This window comes from Rhinopithecus roxellana, chromosome 17, assembly GCF_007565055.1.
Source record: "Rhinopithecus roxellana isolate Shanxi Qingling chromosome 17, ASM756505v1, whole genome shotgun sequence".
Taxonomy (NCBI): domain Eukaryota; kingdom Metazoa; phylum Chordata; class Mammalia; order Primates; family Cercopithecidae; genus Rhinopithecus; species Rhinopithecus roxellana.
This window is the reverse complement of record NC_044565.1, coordinates 62,487,595-62,509,378: the sequence shown is the minus strand read 5'-3', so window position 1 is coordinate 62,509,378 and position 21,784 is coordinate 62,487,595. Positions and strand designations below refer to the sequence as shown.

Here is a 21,784-nt window from a genome sequence, read left to right as displayed (position 1 = left end):
GCCCAAGACAATTGTTCTTCCAATGCGGTCCAGAGAAGCCAAAAGATTGGACACCCCTGCTCTATTACTTCTATCTCATTCCTTCATTTCCCACTCAGGAAACCTTCCTGGCCTTGGTCCTCCTTCCCCATGACCAGTCACCCCACTCCCAGCCTCGTCTGTGAGCCTCTCCCTGAGCATCCATGTCACTCCGGTGGCTTCACTCACTTCCGCCGTGCAGGAGACTCTGAGCTCCAGCCCAGCTGCTCTCCTGGGCGCCACCGACACATCTCCAGTGCCTCCCTTCTGGATGGGGTCTTAGGATATGCTACAGTCACCTCCACTGCAACTTGCCATGAATTACACTGTCTCCCCCAGAAACCAGCTATCCATCGGGAAGGGTGCCAGCCTGCCACTCACCTCTCATAGCCAGCCACCACTGGGTCTTGCAACTCTTCTGCCATCTTTCCTTAATCTCCTCCTCTCCAACCCCCTAATCTGGGAGTGGGGTGGGGGAACTCACCGAGCCATTGAGGCCATTCTGGGTGGCTGTTTTCTTCACCTCTGGCTTGGAGGCAATGATGAGGTAGGTTTCAATACCCTTCTCTTCTAGGTAATCACAGCGGCTGCCCCCATCGCCTGGTTCCACATCAAACTCCCCTTTCAGGCAGTCCATGGTGCTCTGGGAGATGTGAACGCGCCTGAATTGCAGAGAGAGAGGCCCTGAGCGCCGGCCAGAGGTGGCCCTCACAACCCCCGGGGACAGTCCATGGACCACAGATGCACTGGCTGCTGCTCGGCCCCGTGTCTCTCGGGCATGTGGGGCAGAGGCCAAGTGGGGGCAGAGGCCAAGTGGAGGCAGGGGCCAAGTGGAGTATCTGCCACTAACTAGCTGTGTGGCCCACTAACTAGTTGTGTGGGCCGTGTGGCACCTACTCCCATCTCAGCCTCAGTGTTGGAGCCATGACACAGGAGTACAATCTTTCTTCAATCTTTGATCCACTGTGAAGTGGATCAAATGTGATAAGGATTTTTTTTTTTTTTTTTTTTTGAGACAGTCTTGCCCTGTTGCCCAGGATGGAGTGCAGTGGTGCGATCTCAGCTCACTGCAACCTCTGCCTTCCAGGTTCTAAGCAATTCTCCTGCCTCAGCCTCCAGAGTAGCTGGGATTATAGGTGCACACCATCATGCCTGGCTAAATCTGTATTTTTAGTAGAGATGGAGTTTCTTCATGTTGGTCAGGCTGGTCTCAAACTCTTGACCCCAGGTGATCCACCCGCCTCAGCCTCCCAAAGGGCTGGGATTACAAGTGTGAGCCACAAGATCCAATTATCCCCCACCTTGCACATTTCTCAGTTGCAACCCCTGCTGCCAAGGGAAAACAAAACCCGTTTCTGAGGAGTCACCACTGAGGGCAAGAATCCTAAATGCCACTGAAGGAAGCTGCCTGGCCCAGATGGGGAAGGCTGAGCTGATCCTCCCTCAGCCTGGCCCTGCTAAAGGCAGGGCCTCCATTACTCACTGATCCTGTAAAGGAGCTCAAGTAAGACATGTAATTGCACTGCGACCTGCAAAACACTGCCTCCGAGCCAGCCACTGACGACTGCTAATTACTCTCCCTTTGGGGAGACCTGGGCGCTGGCATAAGGAGAGCTGGGGCAGCTCCCTAAGTGGGTAAAGGGGAGGCAGCCCCCTAAGTGGGTAAAGGGTAAAGGAGGACAGGCTACTGCAGGGTCCAGGCAGGAGAAGCCTGGACACACATCTAACATCAGGCCCAAAGAGGCTTCACCCCAAGGCAGGTCAGAACGGCCTTAGCCAGGGCTGGCGCAGGACAGGAGGAATGCTGTTCCGGGGTGGTGGGGGGACCTTCTCTGAGGCCCCCTGTCCCTCATCAGGGTCACAGCCCTGTGGTATGGAGGGGACGGGACGGTCCGGTCCCCTCCCCAGTCCTCACACCTGCCCCCGCGGAAGGGCACTCACCCAGGGATGCCGCCGGCCTCCATCTTGTTGGCTACAGTGACGTCAGTCGACCACACATCGTACTGCCAGCGCTTCTGGCCCAGGACGCCCCCCAGCACGGTGCCCGTGTGCACCCCCACACGCATGTCCACCCCAGTCTTGGTCTTCTCCCGCACATACCTGCCATGGACACACAGAAAGGAGGGTCAGGGCGTGGCCTTCACAAGACAGCCAGCCTGCAAAAGAAATTCATCGTGGGCCTCTTCCCCTCCACAAGAGGGGGCCTGGTAAGGTCCCCACAGCTTTCCGCCTGCACTGATGTCCAGTAACCCATGGTGTTGGGTCGGGGGTAAGGCAGGCCAGGGCCAGCCCAGAGTCAGGCATCACAGGCCAGCAGGACAAGGGCACCAAGAGACTCTCCTCCCTATCTATCCCCACTTCCTGAGGGGCCTCCAGTTTCTTTCTGCCGATTACTCTTCTATTCATTCATGCAGTTAATATTTCACTGAGCATCAAGTATGTGCCAGGCATGTTCAAGGTGCTGCAGACATAGAGGTGAACAAAATAGCCGTGAACAGTCCCTTGCCTGAATGTGTCTGACAGAGAAGGGAGAGGATGCTAGAGTTCCTGGACTACTGCCCCTGGGATAAAGGCCACATTGCTTTTTTTTTTTTTTTTTTTTTTTTTTTGAGACGGAGTTTCACTCTTGTTGCCCAGGCTGGAATGCAATGGCGCGATCTCGGCTCACAGCAACCTCTGCCTCTTGGGTTAAAGCCCTTCTGCCTCAGCCTCCGGAGTAGATGGGACTACAGTCATGTGCCACCACACCCGGCTAATTTTGTATTTTTAGTAGAGACGGGGTTTCTCCATGTTGGTCATGACTGGTCTCGAACTCCAGACCTCAGGTGATCCGCCTGCCTTGGCCTCCCAAAGTGCTGGGATTACAGGCGTGAGCCACTGCACCCGGCCAACGCTGCTTTCTTTCCAGGGCAATACTAGATGGGATTTAACCTGGAAGATGGTAAAAATGCAAAGCTGCCCCCTCGGAGAAGAGGGTAAAGGGTGGGCAACTTCCAGGACTCCATCCCATGGGGGAGGGGCCTTGGCAGGAGCTTCCCTTTCCGCATTGGTGCCTGATGTCACCCCGGGTTCCCCAGAGGCTGGAAGTCAACCAGAGGGACTGCCCATCTGAGAGCTGCAAGCGCACTTGGAGCAGGGGCAACAGTGGGGACAGTGAGCACATGAGTCTGCCTCCCTCACAGCCTAGGCTGGAGCACAGAGGCTGGGGTGGGCTCCAGCCCCAGCCCTGAGCCCCTCTGCCAGGGGCTTACAGTCACTGCATCACAAGATGGAGAGGGCAGTGCCTTTGGGGGTCATGGTGAGAAAACACTGAGGAGAGATGGGGAGCACCTGTGGGTGCTAGCAAGTGTGAGGAAGTGTGAGGAATTTCACAACTGCAACTTCCAGCAAAAAGGGAATATGTGGACTAAGGCTGGAAAAGTGGGCCCCACAGGCTGGGGGAGGCTTACAGGTCCCCTGGGCTGTGAGGAAGGTAAGCCACATCCCAGCTTCCAGAGCAGGGGCCTGTGCCACCCGTCAACCAGCGCTGTGTCCCAGCAGGGCACAGTCTTTGCCTCCAGCCGATCCCCCACCCAGGGGCTGTGGCCAGCGCAGAAGACCTGCTTCTCCCTGGGTCCAGGGTTGGGGCCCTTGCTCTGGGAGCCTCCCTCCCAGAGGCACCCCACTTACGAGATGGCTTCCACCATGGCAAGCCCCATGAGGATGGAGCAGACGGCGTGGTCCTCACGGTAGTCAGGCAGGCCGCAGATGCAGTAGTAGCAGTCACCCAGGATCTTAATCCGAAGCTGGTGGTATTTCTGAAAGGGGAGGGCCTGGTCTATGCTCCAGCCCCTCATCAGTGAGGGAGGAGTGGCCAAGAAAGCAGAGGAAGGACAGAGGGAGAAAATCATGGGGCTGGGGATGGTGGCCAGGCACAGGCCATGAGGGCAGGCCCTGCTGGAGAGCCAGGCGGGGCCAGGGACTTACAGCTGCCAGCTTGTCAAAGCGGGCAAAGAGCTCGTTGAGCAGCTTCACGAGCTCCTGGGCACTGCAGGCAGAAGACAGCTGGGTAAAGCCCACGATGTCGGCAAAGAGGATGCTGCATGAGGAACGAACCGTGGGGGTGAGGCTCCAGGCAGCGACGTGTGCCCGCTCCCTCTCCAACCCACAGGGCAGCCAGGATCAGGGTGGGAGAAGGTCCTCCCTCACCCCCTCCAGGGCAGTGAGACCCTGGCCCTTCCAGGTAAAGTCAGGGCTCTGACCTTGCACTTGTCCTAGTGGACTTCCCCCTGCAGGCATCCCTCTCTGTAGCGCCTGGGGACCACCCCACACTGCCCACTCCTGCCCGGGCTGAACTCATCCTTCTTCCTAGAATCAGAGGTCAGGGCTCTAGCCCCAGTGCTGGCCCTGAACAGCTGGGTGACCTCACAGGAGTCCCTTCCCCACTCTGGGTGATGTCTGTTCTATGATGGGGTTGGACCAGGCAGCCTAGAACACACTGTAGCTTAAACACCTGCCGGCAGCTTCTCCCGCCGGGTTGATGAGTGCCGTGGGGAGCCTCGCTTCTAGTCCCTGGAAAACCTCGCGAAGCCCACGGCGCCTAGTGGGTCCTGCAAAGACGCAGCCCTCCACGGCCTGCTCTGCCATCAGGGCCGGCGTACCTGACGTTCTCATGGCGGTACATGTACATGGTGTTGAACTGCTGCTGGTCCTTCTGGCTCTCGTCTTTCTTCATGTCTTTCAGCATCTCGTCAGCCACGTGCTTGGGCAGGATGGAAAGCATGAGGTTCTCCTGTGAGGGACAGGAGAGGGTCAGAGGCAACGGTAGGGCCTGCTACGGGCAAGTTCAGATATTTCTTGGAAGAAACGCCCCAATCCTGGCAAGAAACATGAGCCGGGAACCACGCTGCCCTCCAGAGAGACCTCACAGACCTGCCTCGGGAACAGCCAGGGGTCTGGGACAGGCAGCTTCTGGCCCTGACGAGGCTGAGGGTGGCAATGGCCCCTTCAGAGCAACTGAGGGGAGCCAGAAATGCAGTGAAGCATCCTAAACGTGACTCTGTGCTCAGCATCCTCGTGCCACAAGAAGCGCAACAGTCCTGCGTGGGCTGCTGTACCGTGAGCGCTCCCGGTAGCCCTGTGGGGTCACTTCAGCCACCCGCCATGGCTGCACAGAGCCATCGCTCACGAAATTCTGCTTTGACCCGATCAAAGACTGACAGCAGACCAGGCACCACACAAGGTGCCAGCGACACAAAACCAGCAAGAACATCCACCTCAGAGAGCAGAGGGTCTCACTGGGACACAGGTAAGCATGCCCAGTGCAGCATGGCAAGTTCTGTGCCCAGAAAGAGAGCAGAGGACTGCGCAAGAGAGAGGCAGGGACCGAGGTCGGCTGGGGAGGAGGCATCAAGGAGGCCTTCCTGAAGGAGCCTTGGCCGAGCCCAAGACACGATGCTGAGGGCACTCCTGTCAGAGGCAGCCATGTACACCAAGTCACAGACACACGCAAAGCGTACCAGGGTCCTTCAGGGACTTCCATGGAAGTAAAAACAGAAATATGGCTTGAGAGCTAGGCATGGTTTAGATCAGGGTCAGCAAACTGTGGCCTGTGGGCCCAATCTGACTGCTGCTGTCTTTCTTTTTTTATACAGGGTCTTGCTCTGTTGCCCAGGCTGGCGTGCAGTGGTACAAACATGGCTCACTGCAGCCTCAACGTCCTGGGCTCAAGTGATCCTCCCACCTCAACCTCCCAAGTAGCTTGGAGTACAGGCATGCATCACCACACCCAGCTAATTTTTACATTTTTTGTAGAGACAGGGTCTTGCCACGTTGCCCAAGCCATCCTCTCTGTTTTCATCAAGTTTTCCTGGCACCCAGCCATGCTCATTGGTTGATATACTGTCTCTGGCTGTTTTAACACTCCACTGGCAGAGTGGGGTAGAGGCGACAGAGACCGTGTGGCCCACAGAGCCAAAAGTATTTACTATGTGGCTCTTGTCAGAAGAGGTCTGTGGCTTGAGTGGCACCAGTCTCTGGAACGGGGAACAGAGGAGGAGCGGCAGATGTGAGGGCAAAGACAGGGTTTGGTTCTGAGGTGCTGCGGGGCCTCTGTGCGGGCACCTGCAGGCAGCGCTCAGGAGAATGGGCTGAACCGTCTGCCCTGGAAGCCATAGGTTGGATGAGCAGTAGGGAGAGAAAACCAGGGACAGAACGTGGTGCTGCAGAGACAAAGCCAGGGGCGGGAGGCCCAGCAGGGAGCCAGTCAAGAGGGCAGCACTGCCCCCGTCCCCGAGGGGAGGACGGTGATGATGGCATCTGGTGAAGGACGGTGGGGGGCACTTGGGGGAGAACCTCAAGTTGAGGTTTTGCAAGATGGAAACTGTAAAAGGCCAAGGGACATGAGAACTGGCTCATGGCAGGGACGTAACTAAAGAAAGTGTATCCAGAGAAGGGTCAAGATACCGATGAAACCGCAGCAGGCACAGGCAGAGGCCAGGGAACTGGAGGGCAGAGATGTGGCTGGAGGACAGGTGGCCACTGACCCTCAGGGTGGAGGGCTTCCAGGTGGCTAGGCCCGTGTTGCCATGGGGTCGGCTGCTGAAAGGTGAGGAGCACATGGGCAGGGACTCAGGATGCCCAGGAGCTCTGTATCTAGAGTGCAGATCCCAGACTTTACCACCCTGGGTCCAGGGTGGCCAGAAAACCTAGAACTAGTGGCTTGCTCCTCAGCAATCAGGGCCTGACTGGATGGCTGCAGATCCCAGGTCACAGGGGCAGCAGCCAGGGACTTCGCCTCCTGACAAGGTCTGGGCAGGGAAGCAGGCCCCACTGCTCTGGCTCTGCTGAGTTCAGGGGTCCCTGAGGCCTGAAAGAAGTCAGCTCACCCTGGATGTCAGATGTGCCTGCTCTGGAGCAGGAGGAGGTGGTGAAGGCTCAATTCCACTCCTCTGAGCGGAGCTCCAAGTGGTCCCCAGTCTGCTGTTGTACTCGGGCCCTCAGCACCTGGTAAACCAGAGGCCTCCCTTGGGAGAATCAGCTCTGCTATAGGTCCCCGTCGTCTGCACTCTGTAGCTTCATGGGGAGAATTTATCACCTTTCTTACAGGAAATCACACCATTAGGACAAGGTGAGCATGCCTGGCAGGCACTGGCCCCTGCCTGAAGCGGTTACAGTGGTTTTGCTCTTTGATATGGTTTGGCTGTGTCCCTACCCAAATCTGAACTCGAATCGTATCTCCCAGAATTCCCACGTGTTGTGGGAGGGACCCAGAGGGAGGTAATTGAATCACGAGGGGCCGGTCTTTCCTGTGCTATTCTCGTGATAGTAAGTCTCATGAGATCTGATGGGTTTATCAGGAGTTTCCACTTTTGCTTTTTGTTCATTTTCTCTTGCTGCCGCCATGTAAGAAGTGCCTTTCGCCTCCCACCATGATTCTGAGGCCTCCTCAGCCATGTGGAACTGTAAGTCCAATTAAACCTCTTTTGCTTCCCAGTCTCAGGTATGTCTTTATCAGCAGCATGAATATGAACTAATACAGTAAATTGGTACCAGTCGAGTGGCACGTTGCTGAAAAGATACCCAAAAATGTGGAAGTGACTTTGAAACTGGGTAACAGGCAGAGGTTGAAATAGTTTGGAGGGCTCAGAGGACAGGAAACTGGGAAAGTCTGGAGCCTCCCAGAGACTTGGTGAATGGCTTTGACAAAAAAGCTGATAGCGATATGAACAATAAGGTCCAGGCTGAGGTGGCCTCAGATGGAGATGAGGAACGTGTTGGGAACTGGAGTAAAGGTGACTGTTACGTTTTAGCAAAGAGACTGGTGGCATTTTGCCCCTGCCCTAGAGATTTGTGGAACTTTGAACTTGAGAGATGATTTAGGGTATCTGGTGGAAGAAATTTCTAAGCAGCAAAGCATTCAAAACGTGGCTTGGGTGCTATTAATGACATTCGTTTTAAAAGGGAAACAGCATAAAAATTTGGAAAATTTGCAGCCTGACTATGCGATAGAAAAGGAAAACTCATTTTCTGAGAATTCAAGCTGGCTGCAGAAATTTGTGTAAGTAACGAAGAGCTGAAAGTTAATCACCAAGAAAATGTGGAAAATTACGGCAGACACCTTTGCAGCAGCCCCTCCCATCACAGGCCCTGAGGTTTAAGAGGAAAAAGTACTTTCGTGGGCCAGGCCCAGGGTGCCCATGCTGTGTGCAGCCTAGGGACTTGGTGCCCTGTGTCCCAGCCACTCCAGCCATGACTGAAAGGGCCCAGTGCAGAGCTTGGGTTGTGGCTTCGGAGGGTGCAAGCCCCAAGCCTTGGCAGCTTCCACGTGATGCTGAGCCTGTGGGCACACAGAAGTCAAGAATTAAGATATGGGGAACCCCTGCCTAGATTTCAGAAGATATATGGAGATGCCCAAGGAAAAGTTTGCTGCAAGGGCAAGGCCCTCATGGAGAACCCCTGCTAGGGCAGTGTGGAAGGGAAATGTGGAGTCGGAGCCACCACATAGAGTCCCTACTGTGGCACTGCCCAGTGGAGCTGTGAGAAGAGGGCCACCGTCTTCACACCCCAGAATGGTAGATCTACTGACAGCTTGCACCATGCGCCTGGAAAAGCTGCAGACCCTCAACGCCAGCCTGTGAAAGCAGCTGTGAGGGAGGCTATATCCTGCAAAGCCACAGGGGTAGAGCTGCCCAAGACCACAGGAACCCACCTCTTACATCAGCGTGACCTGGGTGTGAGAACTGGAGTCAAAGCAGATCATTTTGGAGCTTTAAAATTTGAGCTCCAAAGAAGCCCCACTGGATTTCGAACTTGCATGGGGCCTGTAACGCCTTTGTTCTGGCCAATTTCTCCCATTTGGAATGGCTGTATTTACCCAATATCTATACCCCCATTGTATCTAGAAGTAACTAGCTTGTGTTTGATTTTTTTTTTTTTTTTTTTTTTTTTTGAGACAAAGTCTCGCTCTTGTCCCTCAGGCTGGAGTGCCATGGTGTGATCTCAGCTCACTGCAACCTCTGCCTCCCCGGTTCAAGCAATTCTCTTGTCTCAGCCTCCTGAGTAGCTGGGATTACAGGCGCCCACCACCATGTGCGGCTAATTTTTGTATTTTTAGTAGAGACAGGGTTTTGCCATGTTGGCCAGGCTGGTCTCGAACTCCTGACCTCAGGTGATGCACTTGCCTCGGCCTCCCAAAGTGCTGGCATTACAGGCGTGAGCCACCATGTCTGGCCACTTGTTTTTGATTTTACAGGCTCACAGGCAGAAGGGACTTGCCTTGTCTCAGACGAGACTTTGGACTATGGATTTTTGGGTTAATGCTGAAATGAGTTAAGACTTTGGGGGACTATTGGGAAGGTATGGTTGGTTTTGAAATGTGAGGACATGAGATTTGGAGGGGCCGGGGGTGGAATGATATGGTTTGGCTGTGTCCCCACCCAAATCTCAACTTGAATTCTATCTCCCAGAATTCTCACATGTTGTGGGAGGGACCCAGAGGGAGGTCACTGAATCATGGGGGCCAGTCTTTCATGTGCTATTCTCGTGATAGCGAATAAGTCTCACGAGATCTGATGGGCGTATTAGGAGTTTCCGCTTTTGCTTCTCATTTCCTCTTGTTGCCACCACGTAAGAAATGCCTTTCACCTCCCACCATGATTCCGAGGCCTCCCCAGCCATGTGGAACTGTAAATCCAATTAAACTGCTTTTTCCTCCCAATCTTGGGTATGTCTTTATCAGCAGCATGAATGTGGACTAAGACACTCTTATTCTTCCATTTCCACAGCGATATCTCTTCACTGTTAACCTTGAGTGTGGCATTACAGCTCAGGAATGAGAAGCCAAAGTAACCCCAGTGCGTCCTGCCCTGGTTCCACCTAAGCCCGGGAAGTGGCATCTGGTTCTCCCAGGGCCCTGCAGCCCAGGAAGAGCAACCTGGGCAACCTTGGTGCTTGGCAACTCCCCTCCCTCTGCCAGTCGAGTGTGGCAAGAGGATGCCCAATGCAAAGAAATGGGGGGAGGAGAGCTCGGTGGGACCCGAGGACCCATCTCGAAACCTAACTAACCAGACATTGTGGAAAAAAGCTCCGGGCTTACTCTGGGAAGGTTTTCAAGAAAAGCCAGAGATAGGGCCCTATCAACTCTTGAGAGCTGTCTCTTAAGGCAGACAGCTGCTGGGAGTCCTGAGGGGCAGGCAGAGCTGAGAAGTCTGGAGGAGGCGGGTGGGAGGCAGCACCCACTGGGCTGGGGCTGGGTTTCTCTGGTCAGTAATCCCTGGGATCCCAGCCCGCACTGGAGTGTGCGGTCCTGGTGCGCTTGAGGCTCTCGGGGCAGGAGGAGGCAGCTGTCAGGATCATGGGTGCTGGCCTAGCTCAGCCCCTAGCCCTGCCTACACTCACTGTGGCTACCAGGCAGGTTACTAAACCTCCCTGTGCCTTGGTTTCCTAGGCAGGAGAGCAGAAAGGACACGACTCATTGCCGGCACGCACTTAGAACAGTGCCTGGCCCACAGGAAGCGCTCACCGTAGTCTAGCTGTTCCTACTGTCACATGATAGAAAGTGTGACTGAGTGACTAAGGGTGTGGAGACAGCAGGTGGCTCAGAAAGACAGGGTCTAATATTCCTCTGGGTTTTGAAGTTGGCCAGAAGTTTTTAGGTTTAGTGCCAGTGAGACGTGCCAGGGTCGTTCAGCCCGGCCTCGGGAGCTCTGCTTACTGCAGGTGGGACAACGAAGGGGACACAAGGAAGGGTCCTGCCTTCCATTTGAGTCTCAGCACCCCCAGCCACGTATGCATTCAGGGTGCTGCTTGGGGGAGGAGGGCGCAGATGTGTGAGGAGTGTGGGGAGGTGCGGTCAGGTGTGTGGGCAGGGAGGGACATAGAACGCGAGGTTTAAGAACATCACAGCGCTGTGCTGGCCTCCCTCCCAGCCTACATGCAGTGGCTTCTGCAGCCACAGCCCACATAGGCCTTTCCTGCCCGCCCCTCCCCTCCCCGCCGCCCCGGGTCTACCTCAGAGCTCTGTCCCGTCAGAAAATCCTCTCCAGGCTCCCTTGGAACCTTGCGGACCCGAGAGTCCAATCCAGTCCTGTGGGAGTTCCATGCCCCTGACCACAGTACTGGTTCCCCTCCAGACACTGCTGAGCCTCCTCGGGGGTGACCCACACCTGCCTCTTCCTGGCATGGCTCGGATCTCTGAGACTGTCTACCAATACAGAACAAAAGTAGCGGTAGAGGCACAAAACCAGGGCAGCCCTGGAGCCCAAAACAGGAGCCTCGGAAGGGCCACATGAGTGAAGCAGCCATGAGCTTCTCTCTCGGGGTGGGACGGGGGAATTTCCATTTTTTTCCATTATATATTTCCATAACCTTTGCTAAGAGCACATATGAGTTCTGAAAGCAGAAAATCAATGAATATCAAACTTAAAGAACAAGAAAGGAGCTATGGTTGTAAATTCAGGCTGCGAATTCCCTCTGTGGTTTGTGGAAACCTTATAAGTCAGCCCCAAAAAGTGAAGCAGGCCAACAGTCCACCTGGAGTCATTCTGGTAACAAGACGGGTTTTAAACAAGACGTCAGTGCATGCGGAAGAAAGGACACGCGGAACCTGACAGAGGGGAAGGGAGAAGGAGGGTCTGGGAGGCGAAGGCCCACGGGAGGAAGGGGCCCTCCCCCTGCCACCCCCCAAGCCTCAGGGCCTCTGGCAACCGCCTCTGAATGTGTCTCCCTGGTGCCGGCTGGCTCCTCTGATTCAGTCCACCTTCGGCGTGGTGTCTGGATGTCCTCTAAGCTGTGTCACACTGGTGCCCAGCACCCTCAGTGGCACCCCGGTCCCCCTCACCGTGGCACTGGCCTGTCTTTCTAGTCCTGTCCCCCACTGCTCTCCCTGCGGCCCCTCAGGGTAGATGAGCTAGACTGTTTCCTCTTCTCGGTACCCCTCCCTGTCCTCTGCTTCTGGCGTCACTCTCTGTGGAACATCCCTCCCTCCCCACACCTTCGACACCCACCTCACATGTCACCTCTCCAGAGAGCCCCTGGCCCCTGCCCAGGGGTGCCTGTTCCTCCCTCCTCACTGATACCCACTTTGTTGGTGCCTCTCGATTGGTGCTGACCTTGTTTGCCCTTAGAGTTTAGAGATTCTAAACCCTTTCCCGGATCCTGGCCCCTTTCATGAGTGCGTGATGCCAGCTACGGACCTTCTAGAAAAATGCTCATACACACACACAGAAGATCCCTGATTACCATTCCAGGGCCCTGGCTAAAGACTATGACATCCTTTCATTTGTGTTCCTGGGGAAGGAAGGAGGCTGGGATCCAGGTGACTTGTCAAATGGGTCCCACAGCAGGGGACAGGAATGCAGGGAAGAGAGGCCACCCATAGCAGCCTAGGATTGCTCAGGGCCCCAGGGATGATCCATGTGGCTTGGTCTCCCCAGCATGGAGGCAGAGCCTGCTCTTCCAAAGATAGCAGTTGCTATATGTTCCAAGAGTCACAAGAATGTTCCAAGTCTTTGACCCATTAATAGCTCTTCTGAGAATTTATCCCCCCAAATCCAACAGAAGTAAAGATAAACGTAGAAGGTGATCTGCATTGCAGCTTGACTTAACACTTGTGGAAAAACTAAGTCACCCAAATACCCAGCAAACGGCTAATAAAAATGACACATCCTCTGGATGGAAGATTCTACAACCTTAAGAATGACCACAATGAAACAACAGTACTGTTTATCATGGCAACAATAAAGTACAGAGAGAAGAGCGGGGCAAAATTGTATTCCGTGAAGCCGACGCCAGGATCTTTGTGTGCATAGAAATAAAGGCAGAAGGGTTTTTTTTTTTTTTTTTGAGACAGAGTCTCACTCTGTCGCCCAGGCTGGAGTGCAGTGGCCGGATCTCAGCTCACTGCAAGCTCTGCCTCCCGGGTTCACGCCATTCTGCTGCCTCAGCCTCCCGAGTAGCTGGGACTACAGGCACCCACCACCTCGCCTGGCTAGTTTTTTGTATTTTTTAGTAGAGACGGGGTTTCACTGTGTTAGCCAGGATGGTCTCGATCTCCTGACCTCGTGATCCGCCCGTCTCGGCCTCCCAAAGTGCTGGGATTACAGGCTTGAGCCACTGCGCGGCTCTGGACAGTGCGGCTCTGGCTCTGGACACCCTCCCCAGGGCTCCATGCTGCTCCGGCCTTGGGAATCAGGCAGCCCCTCCCAGTGGGTCCTCCTCACAGAAATGGCCCTGCGGCTGCCTCGGGGGGAACTTGCAACAGCCTCTGATGTGTCTCCCAGCACCCCGATCTGCTCTTCCTCTGCAATCCACTGTCCCCATGGCATCTGATGTCCTCAAAGACATCCAGTGGCTGCCACTGCCAGACACCAGGCAGAGGTGGGGGTACAGGGGCAGTGGTGGTGGCGGCTCCTGGAATCCTCCCTGGGACCCACATTGAACAGAGAAGAGGAAGAGGAGGAAGAGGAGGGTGCTGCCTCCATGGCTCCATCCCCACCCTGTGGCCTAAGGACACTGGTGAGTCACCCATCCTCCCTGGCCTCACTGCCCCGCGCTCCTCCTCACAGGCTGAGGAGAGGAGGGGCCCATGTGGCAAAGCCCTGTCTCAGAGCAGGCATGAGTGGCTACCGTGTACTCAGAAAGTACCTAACTGGGCTGAATGTGAGGAGCCTGAATCCAGGACAGCCCTAGACCTCGACAGAGGCCTGCTGCTCCCCGGCGCCCACAGGAGGCCCCTGCTTGCCTCTCCATGCGCCAGGAGCCACTGCCCGAGGACCCGAGCTGCTGACGCCCATGGAAACTCAGGTCGCCCTCGTCACTGCCACACGAAGTGGCCAAGCCTGTGCGGGGGATGCAGCCCTGGTTCAGCTGAGCCCATCCCCAGGACTTCAGGCTGCCCTACCCAGAGTGTGGCTGGTGGGGCTATGGCCTCAGCATTACCCGTGCTCATCAGGGTGGGGAAGCCACGGACCTTGAGGAACATACATGCACTTGAAGTTTGAGAAGTGTCTCTTGAGGAACAAGATTTGAAGGAAAAGAAACTTAGGGGAAAGGAGCAGCTGCAGGGTGCGCATGCGTGTGTATGTGTGCACGTGTGTGCATGTGTGGAGGAGTGTTATTTGTACAACATTCTTAAGAGTCTACCTACTAAAGGCACTGCCTCCAGCCATATCAAACTAGGAGGCAAAACCTGCAACCGAGGACTGGGGGGTAAGGAAGAAGCAGAAAACATGACCCTCAAAGCCAGTGTGACACGCTTCGAGGTGGAAATGGCTGTGCGCCTCAGGACATGACGTGCAGCGACCTTGCCCCGTTCCCGAAGGCCAGGTATGGCGCAGGACCCCACTGTGAGGAGCTGCCGCAGGGGAAGGTGCAGCGGGGCAGTGGCCAGGGGGCAGGGGTTACTTGGCAGCTTCCATATTCTTTGTATGCTTTCTTTTCCTGTAATCCTTTTTTATTGTTACAATTGTTTTATAGTGTGATTTTCAGAATGGAGTCACTCTCACCCAGGCTGGAGTGCAATGGCGCAATCTTGGCTCACTGCAACCTCCACCTCCCGAGTTCAAGTGATTTCCTGCCTCAGCCTCCCAAATAGGTGGGACTACAGGTGCCCACCACCACACCCGGCTAATTTTTATATTTTTAGTAGAGACGGGGTTTCACCATGTTGGCCAAGCTGGTCCAAAACTCCTGACCTCAGGTGATCTGCCCACCTTGGTCTCCCAAACTGCTGGAATTACAGGCGTGAGCCACATGCCTGGCCAGTGTGCCCCACCTCTTGAAAGCTCCTGGCACTGGACATTCCATCGCTATTCAATGCCCATCACTGAACATCACTATTCATACACACTGAAAAAGTATATTCTGAACCTGTATATACAATGAATATAGCCATTGAATAAGGACATATAATAATCAGTACACAATTGAATGGTGATATTCATCATGGTGTGAATTCTTGCGATCAATTTCAGGCCCCTTTGGTGTTGTCTCTCCTTTATAAAAATTACTTGACACACAGGCCACTTCTCCCAGGACTGCACCTCCTCAGGCTGTGGCGTCTTGAAGCTGTGACCTGTGGTGGCTTCACTCTTGAACTGTGACTTTCGGTTGGGGAGGTGGCAGGGTTCCAGAGAACCGGACTACGGAAAAAGGACCCTTCCTTCATTTGAAGCTTTTTATCTGATGGCCTGGACTAAACAGAGGAGTATCCGTTGAGGTAAGGTAGTAATGACTAATTCCAAAGGTGGCTTTGCTGAAGAAACAAAGCATGTTTAAAATCAGAACATATGTCAGAGGAGCAGCCACATCACCCTGGGGTTTTGGGGAGTAGAGCAAAGCTTACTGGTCTGGGGTTTGGCTGCAAAGGCCCCCATGCCCCGGGCAGGCACTTCACCCTGGGGGCTTCATTCCTCATCTATAAAATGGGTGTCTCGGCCGGGCACGGTGGCTCACGCCTGTAATCCCAGCACTTTGGGAGGCCGAGACAGGCTGATCACGAGGTCAGGAAATTGAGACCATCCTGGTTAACACAGTGAAACCCGTCTCTACTAAAAATACAAAAGAATTAGCCAGGCGTGGTGGCAGGCACCTGTAGTCCCCGCTACTCGGGAGGCTGAGGGAGGAGAATGGCGTGAACCCAGGAGGCGGAGTTTGCAGTGAGCAGACATCACGCCACTGCACTCCAGCCTGGGCAACACAGTGAGACTCCGTCTCAAAAAAGAAAAAAAAGTGGGGGGAGTCTCTTAGGCCTCTTTGTTTAAAGTGTAAATCCCTCCAGAAGACGAACTTCTCAGAAGATAGAGGATGTATTTAGAAGTATGGCCGGTGTGTCACTAGGACAAGCGGCTCATGTGGTTTTTGCTCTGCTGAAATCTGGTGCAACATACAGGATGAAATTCAAAAGGGATAGAGGTCATAGTCTCTACTTGAGTCCCCAAAACCAACTGCAGGAGAAAACAATGGGAGAGGCAGAGTGTACCAATATTGCAGGGGGTAAAGCGGAGACATCTACCATTTGAGATGCTGTTAGATTTAAAATGAATTCCCAGGCCGGGCATGGTGGCTCATGCCTGTAATCTCAGCACTTTGGGAGGCTGAGGTGAGTGGATCACTTAAAGTCAGGAATTTAAGACCAGCCCGGGCCACATGGTGAAACCCCATCCTTACTAAAAATTCAAAAAGTAGCAGGGCGTGGTGGCGGGCACCTGTAATACCAGTTACTCGGGAGGCTGAAACACAAGAACCCGGAGAAATCACTGGAACCCGGGAGAGAGAAGCTGCAGTGAACTGAGATCACACCACTGCACTCTAGCCTGGGTGACAGAGCGACACTCCATCCCTAAAAAAATAAAATGAATTCCCAGCATAAAGTAGCTGCCTGAACAAGCCCCTTGGCTCTGGGCTGTGTCACAGAAAATAAGGGCCCTGGTCCGGCTCAACCAGGTTGTGTCCTTAGCCCCAGGTCCTCCTACCCACTTCTTCTTAGGAAGCTGTCTTTCAGTCCGAGGAAAGCTGCTGTGAAGAAAAGGGACAAGACTTGCTTTGGAGGCCCCAAGAGAGAAAGCTAATGAGGAAAGGCTGCTGGGGAACAGGGTGTTGCTGTCAGAGAAGGAAGAATTTTTAAGAGTCAAACATTTCAAAGAATGTGCTGCCCTGAGAGGTGGTAAACTCCCATTCCCAGAAGAAGACCATGGGAGGAGCCAAGCACGGGTGGAAGGCTGGCCCGGAGGAGGGGGGTGTGACCAACCCTGGGGGTTGAGGCCTGGGTGCCGAGATGTGGCTCTGCATAGAGAGGAAGGAGGGTAAAGTCTTCAGGCTCTTCAGCCCTCAAGTCCTTGATGGTTATCCTAAAAATACAGCATGGTAATAAAAGTCAAGGCCCTGACCCTCCCTGGGAAAAGAATCAACATCCAGAGAAAACAACAAGCCCTGAAAGTTCCTAGTAGGTTTCCTGGGTAAAGCAAGAACCTGCCCAGATCCTGGGAAGAAACAACCAGGCCTGCCCTGGGCAATGCGCTGGCCTGCAGTGGGCTGGAGGGTGGAGGAGGACCTGGCTGCCCCGGGCAACGTGCAGGCCTGCGGTGGGCTGGAGGGTGGAGAAGGACCTGGCTGCCCCGGGCAACGCGCTGGCCTGCGGTGGGCTGGAGGGTGGAGGAGGACCTGGCTGCCCCGGGCAACGCGCTGGCCTGCGGTGGGCTGGAGGGTGGAGGAGGACCTGGCTGCCCCGGGCAACGCGCTGGCCTGCGGTGGGCTGGAGGGTGGAGGAGGACCTGGCTGCCCTGGGCAACGTGCAGGCCTGCGGTGGGCTGGAGGGTGGAGGAGGACCTGGCTGCCCTGGGCAACGCGCTGGCCTGCGGTGGGCTGGAGGGTGGAGGAGGACCTGGCTGCCCTGGGCAACGCGCTGGCCTGCGGTGGGCTGGAGGGTGGAGAAGGACCTGGCTGCCCTGGGCAACGCGCTGGCCTGCGGTGGGCTGGAGGGTGGAGGAGGACCTGGCTGCCCTGGGCAACGCGCTGGCCTGCGGTGGGCTGGAGGGTGGAGGAGGACCTGGCTGCCCTGGGCAACGTGCAGGCCTGCGGTGGGCTGGAGGGTGGAGAAGGACCTGGCTGCCCTGGGCAACGCGCTGGCCTGCGGTGGGCTGGAGGGTGGAGAAGGACCTGGCTGCCCTGGGCAACGCGCTGGCCTGCGGTGGGCTGGAGGGTGGAGAAGGACCTGGCTGCCCTGGGCAACGTGCAGGCCTGCGGTGGGCTGCAGTGGGGTGGAGGGTGGAGAAGGACCTGGCTGCCCTGGGCAATGCGCTGGCCTGCGGTGGGGTGGAGGGTGGAGAAGGACCTGGCTGCCCTGGGCAACGTGCAGGCCTGCGGTGGGGTGGAGGGTGGAGAAGGACCTGGCTGCCCTGGGCAATGCGCTGGCCTGCGGTGGGCTGGAGGGTGGAGAAGGACCTGGCTGCCCTGGGCAACGTGCAGGCCTGCGGTGGGGTGGAGGGTGGAGAAGGACCTGGGGCAAGATGCCGGGCCTGCTGGGCTGGGATCTCAGCCGAAAGCAGATTTGTTGAGTTTCTCAGGTGGGCTGTGAGCCCCACCACCCCAGGGCAATCTGTTGGCATGGCCTCCACAGGGCTCCAAGAAGGAACCACCCAAGCCCCCTTCTACTCAGGGGTGACTCCTGCCAGGCCTTGGTTCGCACTGGCTCAGGACCGAGGTGGAAGGAAGCGGCCAGCACTGTTCCGGGCCTCTGAGCTGTTACAGCTGAAGCTCTGATGAGGCATTCAGGAGTTAATTACAGCAAGGAGGCCAGGAGGGATTTGGATAAATGAGGTTGGCTGGTGAGAAGCTAAATTTCTACAACATCCTTATAAGAGGGAGATAGGTTGAGAGAGACCCACAGTGCTCAGGTGGCTGGGAGTGAGTGTGAATGTGGAGTGTGTGTGTCCATGCGTGAGTGCTTGCACATGTACACACATGCATCTGCATGTACGTGTCTACTGTCTACAGTGTCTGCATGAGGCATGTATATGAAGTCTGCTTGTCTGTAGGGTGGGTGTGTCCGTGTGTATTCACGTGTCATAAATGCCATGTGCTTGAGTACACACAACAAATACATGTCACTGTAACCCATCACAGGCTGTGAGCATACTCACAGATGTTTCACAAACCAGTCTGTCTTGGTCCCGATTAATCCAGATTCTTAGAGTGTCCAGCCAATTTGGAAGCCAAAAAGTCACTGCACCCCACCAGGGTATCCATCATGGCCTGATTACCCAAGCAGAGGTGGCTGTGGGAGGCAGGGAATGAAGAGAAGGACCGGGCCTAGTAACTTTGGGAGGCCAGAGCACAAACAGCTCACCTCTCCCTAATGAGGGGATGAAGGACCACACTGTGTGAAATCTGGAAACTCCAATACTGCCACCATTTAGACGAGGGGGCCCATGTGTGCTGCCCCTGCCCAAGAGATATGTTCACCACCTCAGTCACTCGAAGAACAGTCACTGGTCATCGATGCATGTCCCTGAGCTAAATGCTGGGAAGGTCAAAGGTAAACAGTACTCCAAAGAGCTTGGATGGGTGGGGCAATGGTCACGTGGGGACAGACTCATCTCCCAGGGCTGGAGTTCTTCAGTGTTCAGCCAAATGCTGTGGGAATGTAGAGGAGGGAGGAGCTGCCTAACTTTAAAAGTCAGCATATTTGGAAACAAGACCTCTAGCATGAGAACAGGCACCAGGCCAGTGTCCCCAGATCAACAGGCCCCAAGAGAAGCAGGGCCACATTTAATCTCAGTGTTGGCGGAGCCAGACTAACGAGCCAACAGGCCATGTCATCTGGAACAGTGCGGGAAATCACACAGAGCCCTTACCCTGCCAGAGCGGGAGAGGGGACGCTGAACACGTGGGACTTCAGGTCACTGGCCTGGCCTCCTGTGCAGTCCCCAGAGACAGGGGCCACCGGGTGGGCCAAGGTGACTGCAGTCTCAGGAGACAGGCCACTGGGCCCAAAGATGGCCACGTGTGTGGTACCTGGAGCCCTCGCCATGAATATCTGGCAAAGAGCAGGTACTCCTTAGAGGTTTGATGAGTTAACGAGCTGTCAACTAGGAGACCTGGCCCAAGGGGCAAGCCACCATCCTCTAGGACGGCGCTAATAGAACTTCCTGCAATCACAGAAATGTTCTGTATCTTTGCTGTCCAATATGACAGCCACCAGCCACATTTAGCTATTGAGTGCATGAAATGTGGCCAGTGCTACTGAAAGTGACTTAAAATTTAATTAAATTTAATTAATTTAAATAGCCACATATGACAAGTGGCTACCATATTGCTACCTAGTGCAGTTCTAGAACACTGTAGTCACAAGTGCTGTGCCAACTCTGATGGGCAGAGAGCAGCTGCCTGGAGCCCTGGGTTGAGAAAGATGCAGAGGGTTCGTATCTGTGATTGGCGGGAAGTGCACTTGCAATGTCTGCCACAGAAGCAAACACCACCTGCTTCTGTCCTTGACCCAGATGCAGCAACGCAGTACCACCCTGGGCATAAAGGCCCAAGAAAATTAAACAGACAAAATTTCCACCTTTACCCGTGGCACCCCCTAAACTCCTTCCTCTGCTTTTTCTCCACAGCCCTTCCTAGCTCCTGACATAGCACATACTCATCTGTTTAATGTGTGTTGCCCGCACTAGAATCTGTTCCGCTCACAACTGTATCCCCAGTACCTAGAAAAGTGCCTGAAATACTTGTGGTCTGAATGGTTTTGTTTGTTTTTGAGACAGGTTCCCACTGTCTCCCAGGCGGGAGTGCTGAAGTGCAATCACAGCTCACTGCGCCTTGATCTTGCTGGGCTCAGGTGATCCTCCTGCCTTAACCTCCCAAGCAGCTGAGACTACAGGTGCACACCACCACCAAGCCTGGATATATATTTTTAAGTTTTTTGTAGAGATAAGGTCTTGCCATGTCTGGTGTTGGACTCTGGGCTCAAGAGGAGGTAAGTACTTAGCTCAGTGACCTAGCTAGAATGTGAATGCAAGTCTTACTCGCAGCCTTTGTTGCCAGATCGTTCCATTTTCTAAGCGAGTCAAAAATCCAGGTTTTTATCTAGAATGTACAAATGTTTAAGTAATAGAAAATGTTAACACTCTGGGAAGGTCAAACAGATACCCACAGGCCGGCTATGGTCCAAGGATGACCTAACTGATTCTTCCTGTAAGCAGATCTCAAATAGAGCCAGGAGGAAGTGCCAGCTAGTAAATGAGAGATCTCATATTAAATGGAATAATAAAATGAAAACACCATCCAGGGCTTGGCACAAAGTAAACATTCAATAAAACTACACTTATTACTAACAAAACTTCATTCTTACAGCCAGATAAATATAAAATGCACCACAACACTGGCCACAATGGACAATTCTACAACTCTACAATTCTCCAGCAATTCTACAACTGTTTGGAGAAAAATTCTGCTGGAGGATGTGGCAAAGGCTTACGGCCTGCCACAGCCCAGCAGAGCCCGGCTCAGAGGCCACACAGCCCATCCATGGGCCGTCAGCAGGACTGTCTTCACCAGCTCTGCTCATGTCCACAGCCAACATCCTCCCACTGCCACCAGGAACCCACCACTGCTTTAGGACAACCTGTTTTCTTTGGGTTCATCATCTGCATTATCTAAAATGTGGATTTGTTTTGCTAAGTCCTGGAATGTTGAAATGAAGAGCATTCTGTGACATCCAGGAGGTGAGAGCTGGAACCAACAGAAGGACCAGTGCCTACTTCACATCATGGGGAACACACCTGGCTTTTCTCACACTGAGAGGCATTTGAGGCTAAAAGAAAAACTAAAAATATTAGATATCTTTGTGGGTGGTTCTGTGAAGAAGTTAAGATAGCGATTACAACGCAAGGCTGATGTTGGGGGTGGGCACATGTCTGTGTCCCCTGTGAAACAGACAGTGGGTTGGACCCATTACATTAGACGCCGAGAAAGTTATGATGCAGCCGTGGTGCAACGAGCAAGACGCAGAGCAGCTATGGATCCAGAGGCAGAGGCACAGCCCTCCCACTAGACACCAGCCTCGTCTCCTCTTCCCACTCTTAGTGGTCCCCCAGCCCCGACCTCACTGTTGCCAGGATAACAGTGGCATGGTGGGCCCTGGCACTAGAAGCCCAACCCCAGGCCAAGAGGCAACCGGCCTCTGGCTCTGATTCCCCTCCCCCCTACCAAGCACCTATAAGAACAGGGCTCAGGGTTGATGACACCTTGTCTTCATAGCATAAGGTCTTGAGGGAAACAGTGACCAGGC

The 21,784-nt window shown here is 54.6% G+C and overlaps 1 protein-coding gene across 5 annotated transcripts in view; it reads right to left on the bottom strand.

Annotated features, from left to right (window-relative positions):
* ADCY3 (adenylate cyclase 3) overlaps positions 1-21,784 on the bottom strand; it is a 104,399-nt gene that overhangs the window by 18,206 nt on the left and 64,409 nt on the right. For all 5 annotated transcript variants that reach the window (XM_010358501.2, XM_010358503.2, XM_030921245.1 and 2 more), the window contains exons 4-8: positions 4,659-4,789; positions 3,985-4,096; positions 3,688-3,815; positions 1,960-2,118; positions 503-680 (exon numbers count right to left, since the gene is read on the bottom strand). In XM_010358501.2, coding sequence (XP_010356803.2) covers positions 503-680; positions 1,960-2,118; positions 3,688-3,815; positions 3,985-4,096; positions 4,659-4,789 — 708 coding nt within the window. The remainder of the gene's footprint in view (positions 1-502; positions 681-1,959; positions 2,119-3,687; positions 3,816-3,984; positions 4,097-4,658; positions 4,790-21,784) is intronic.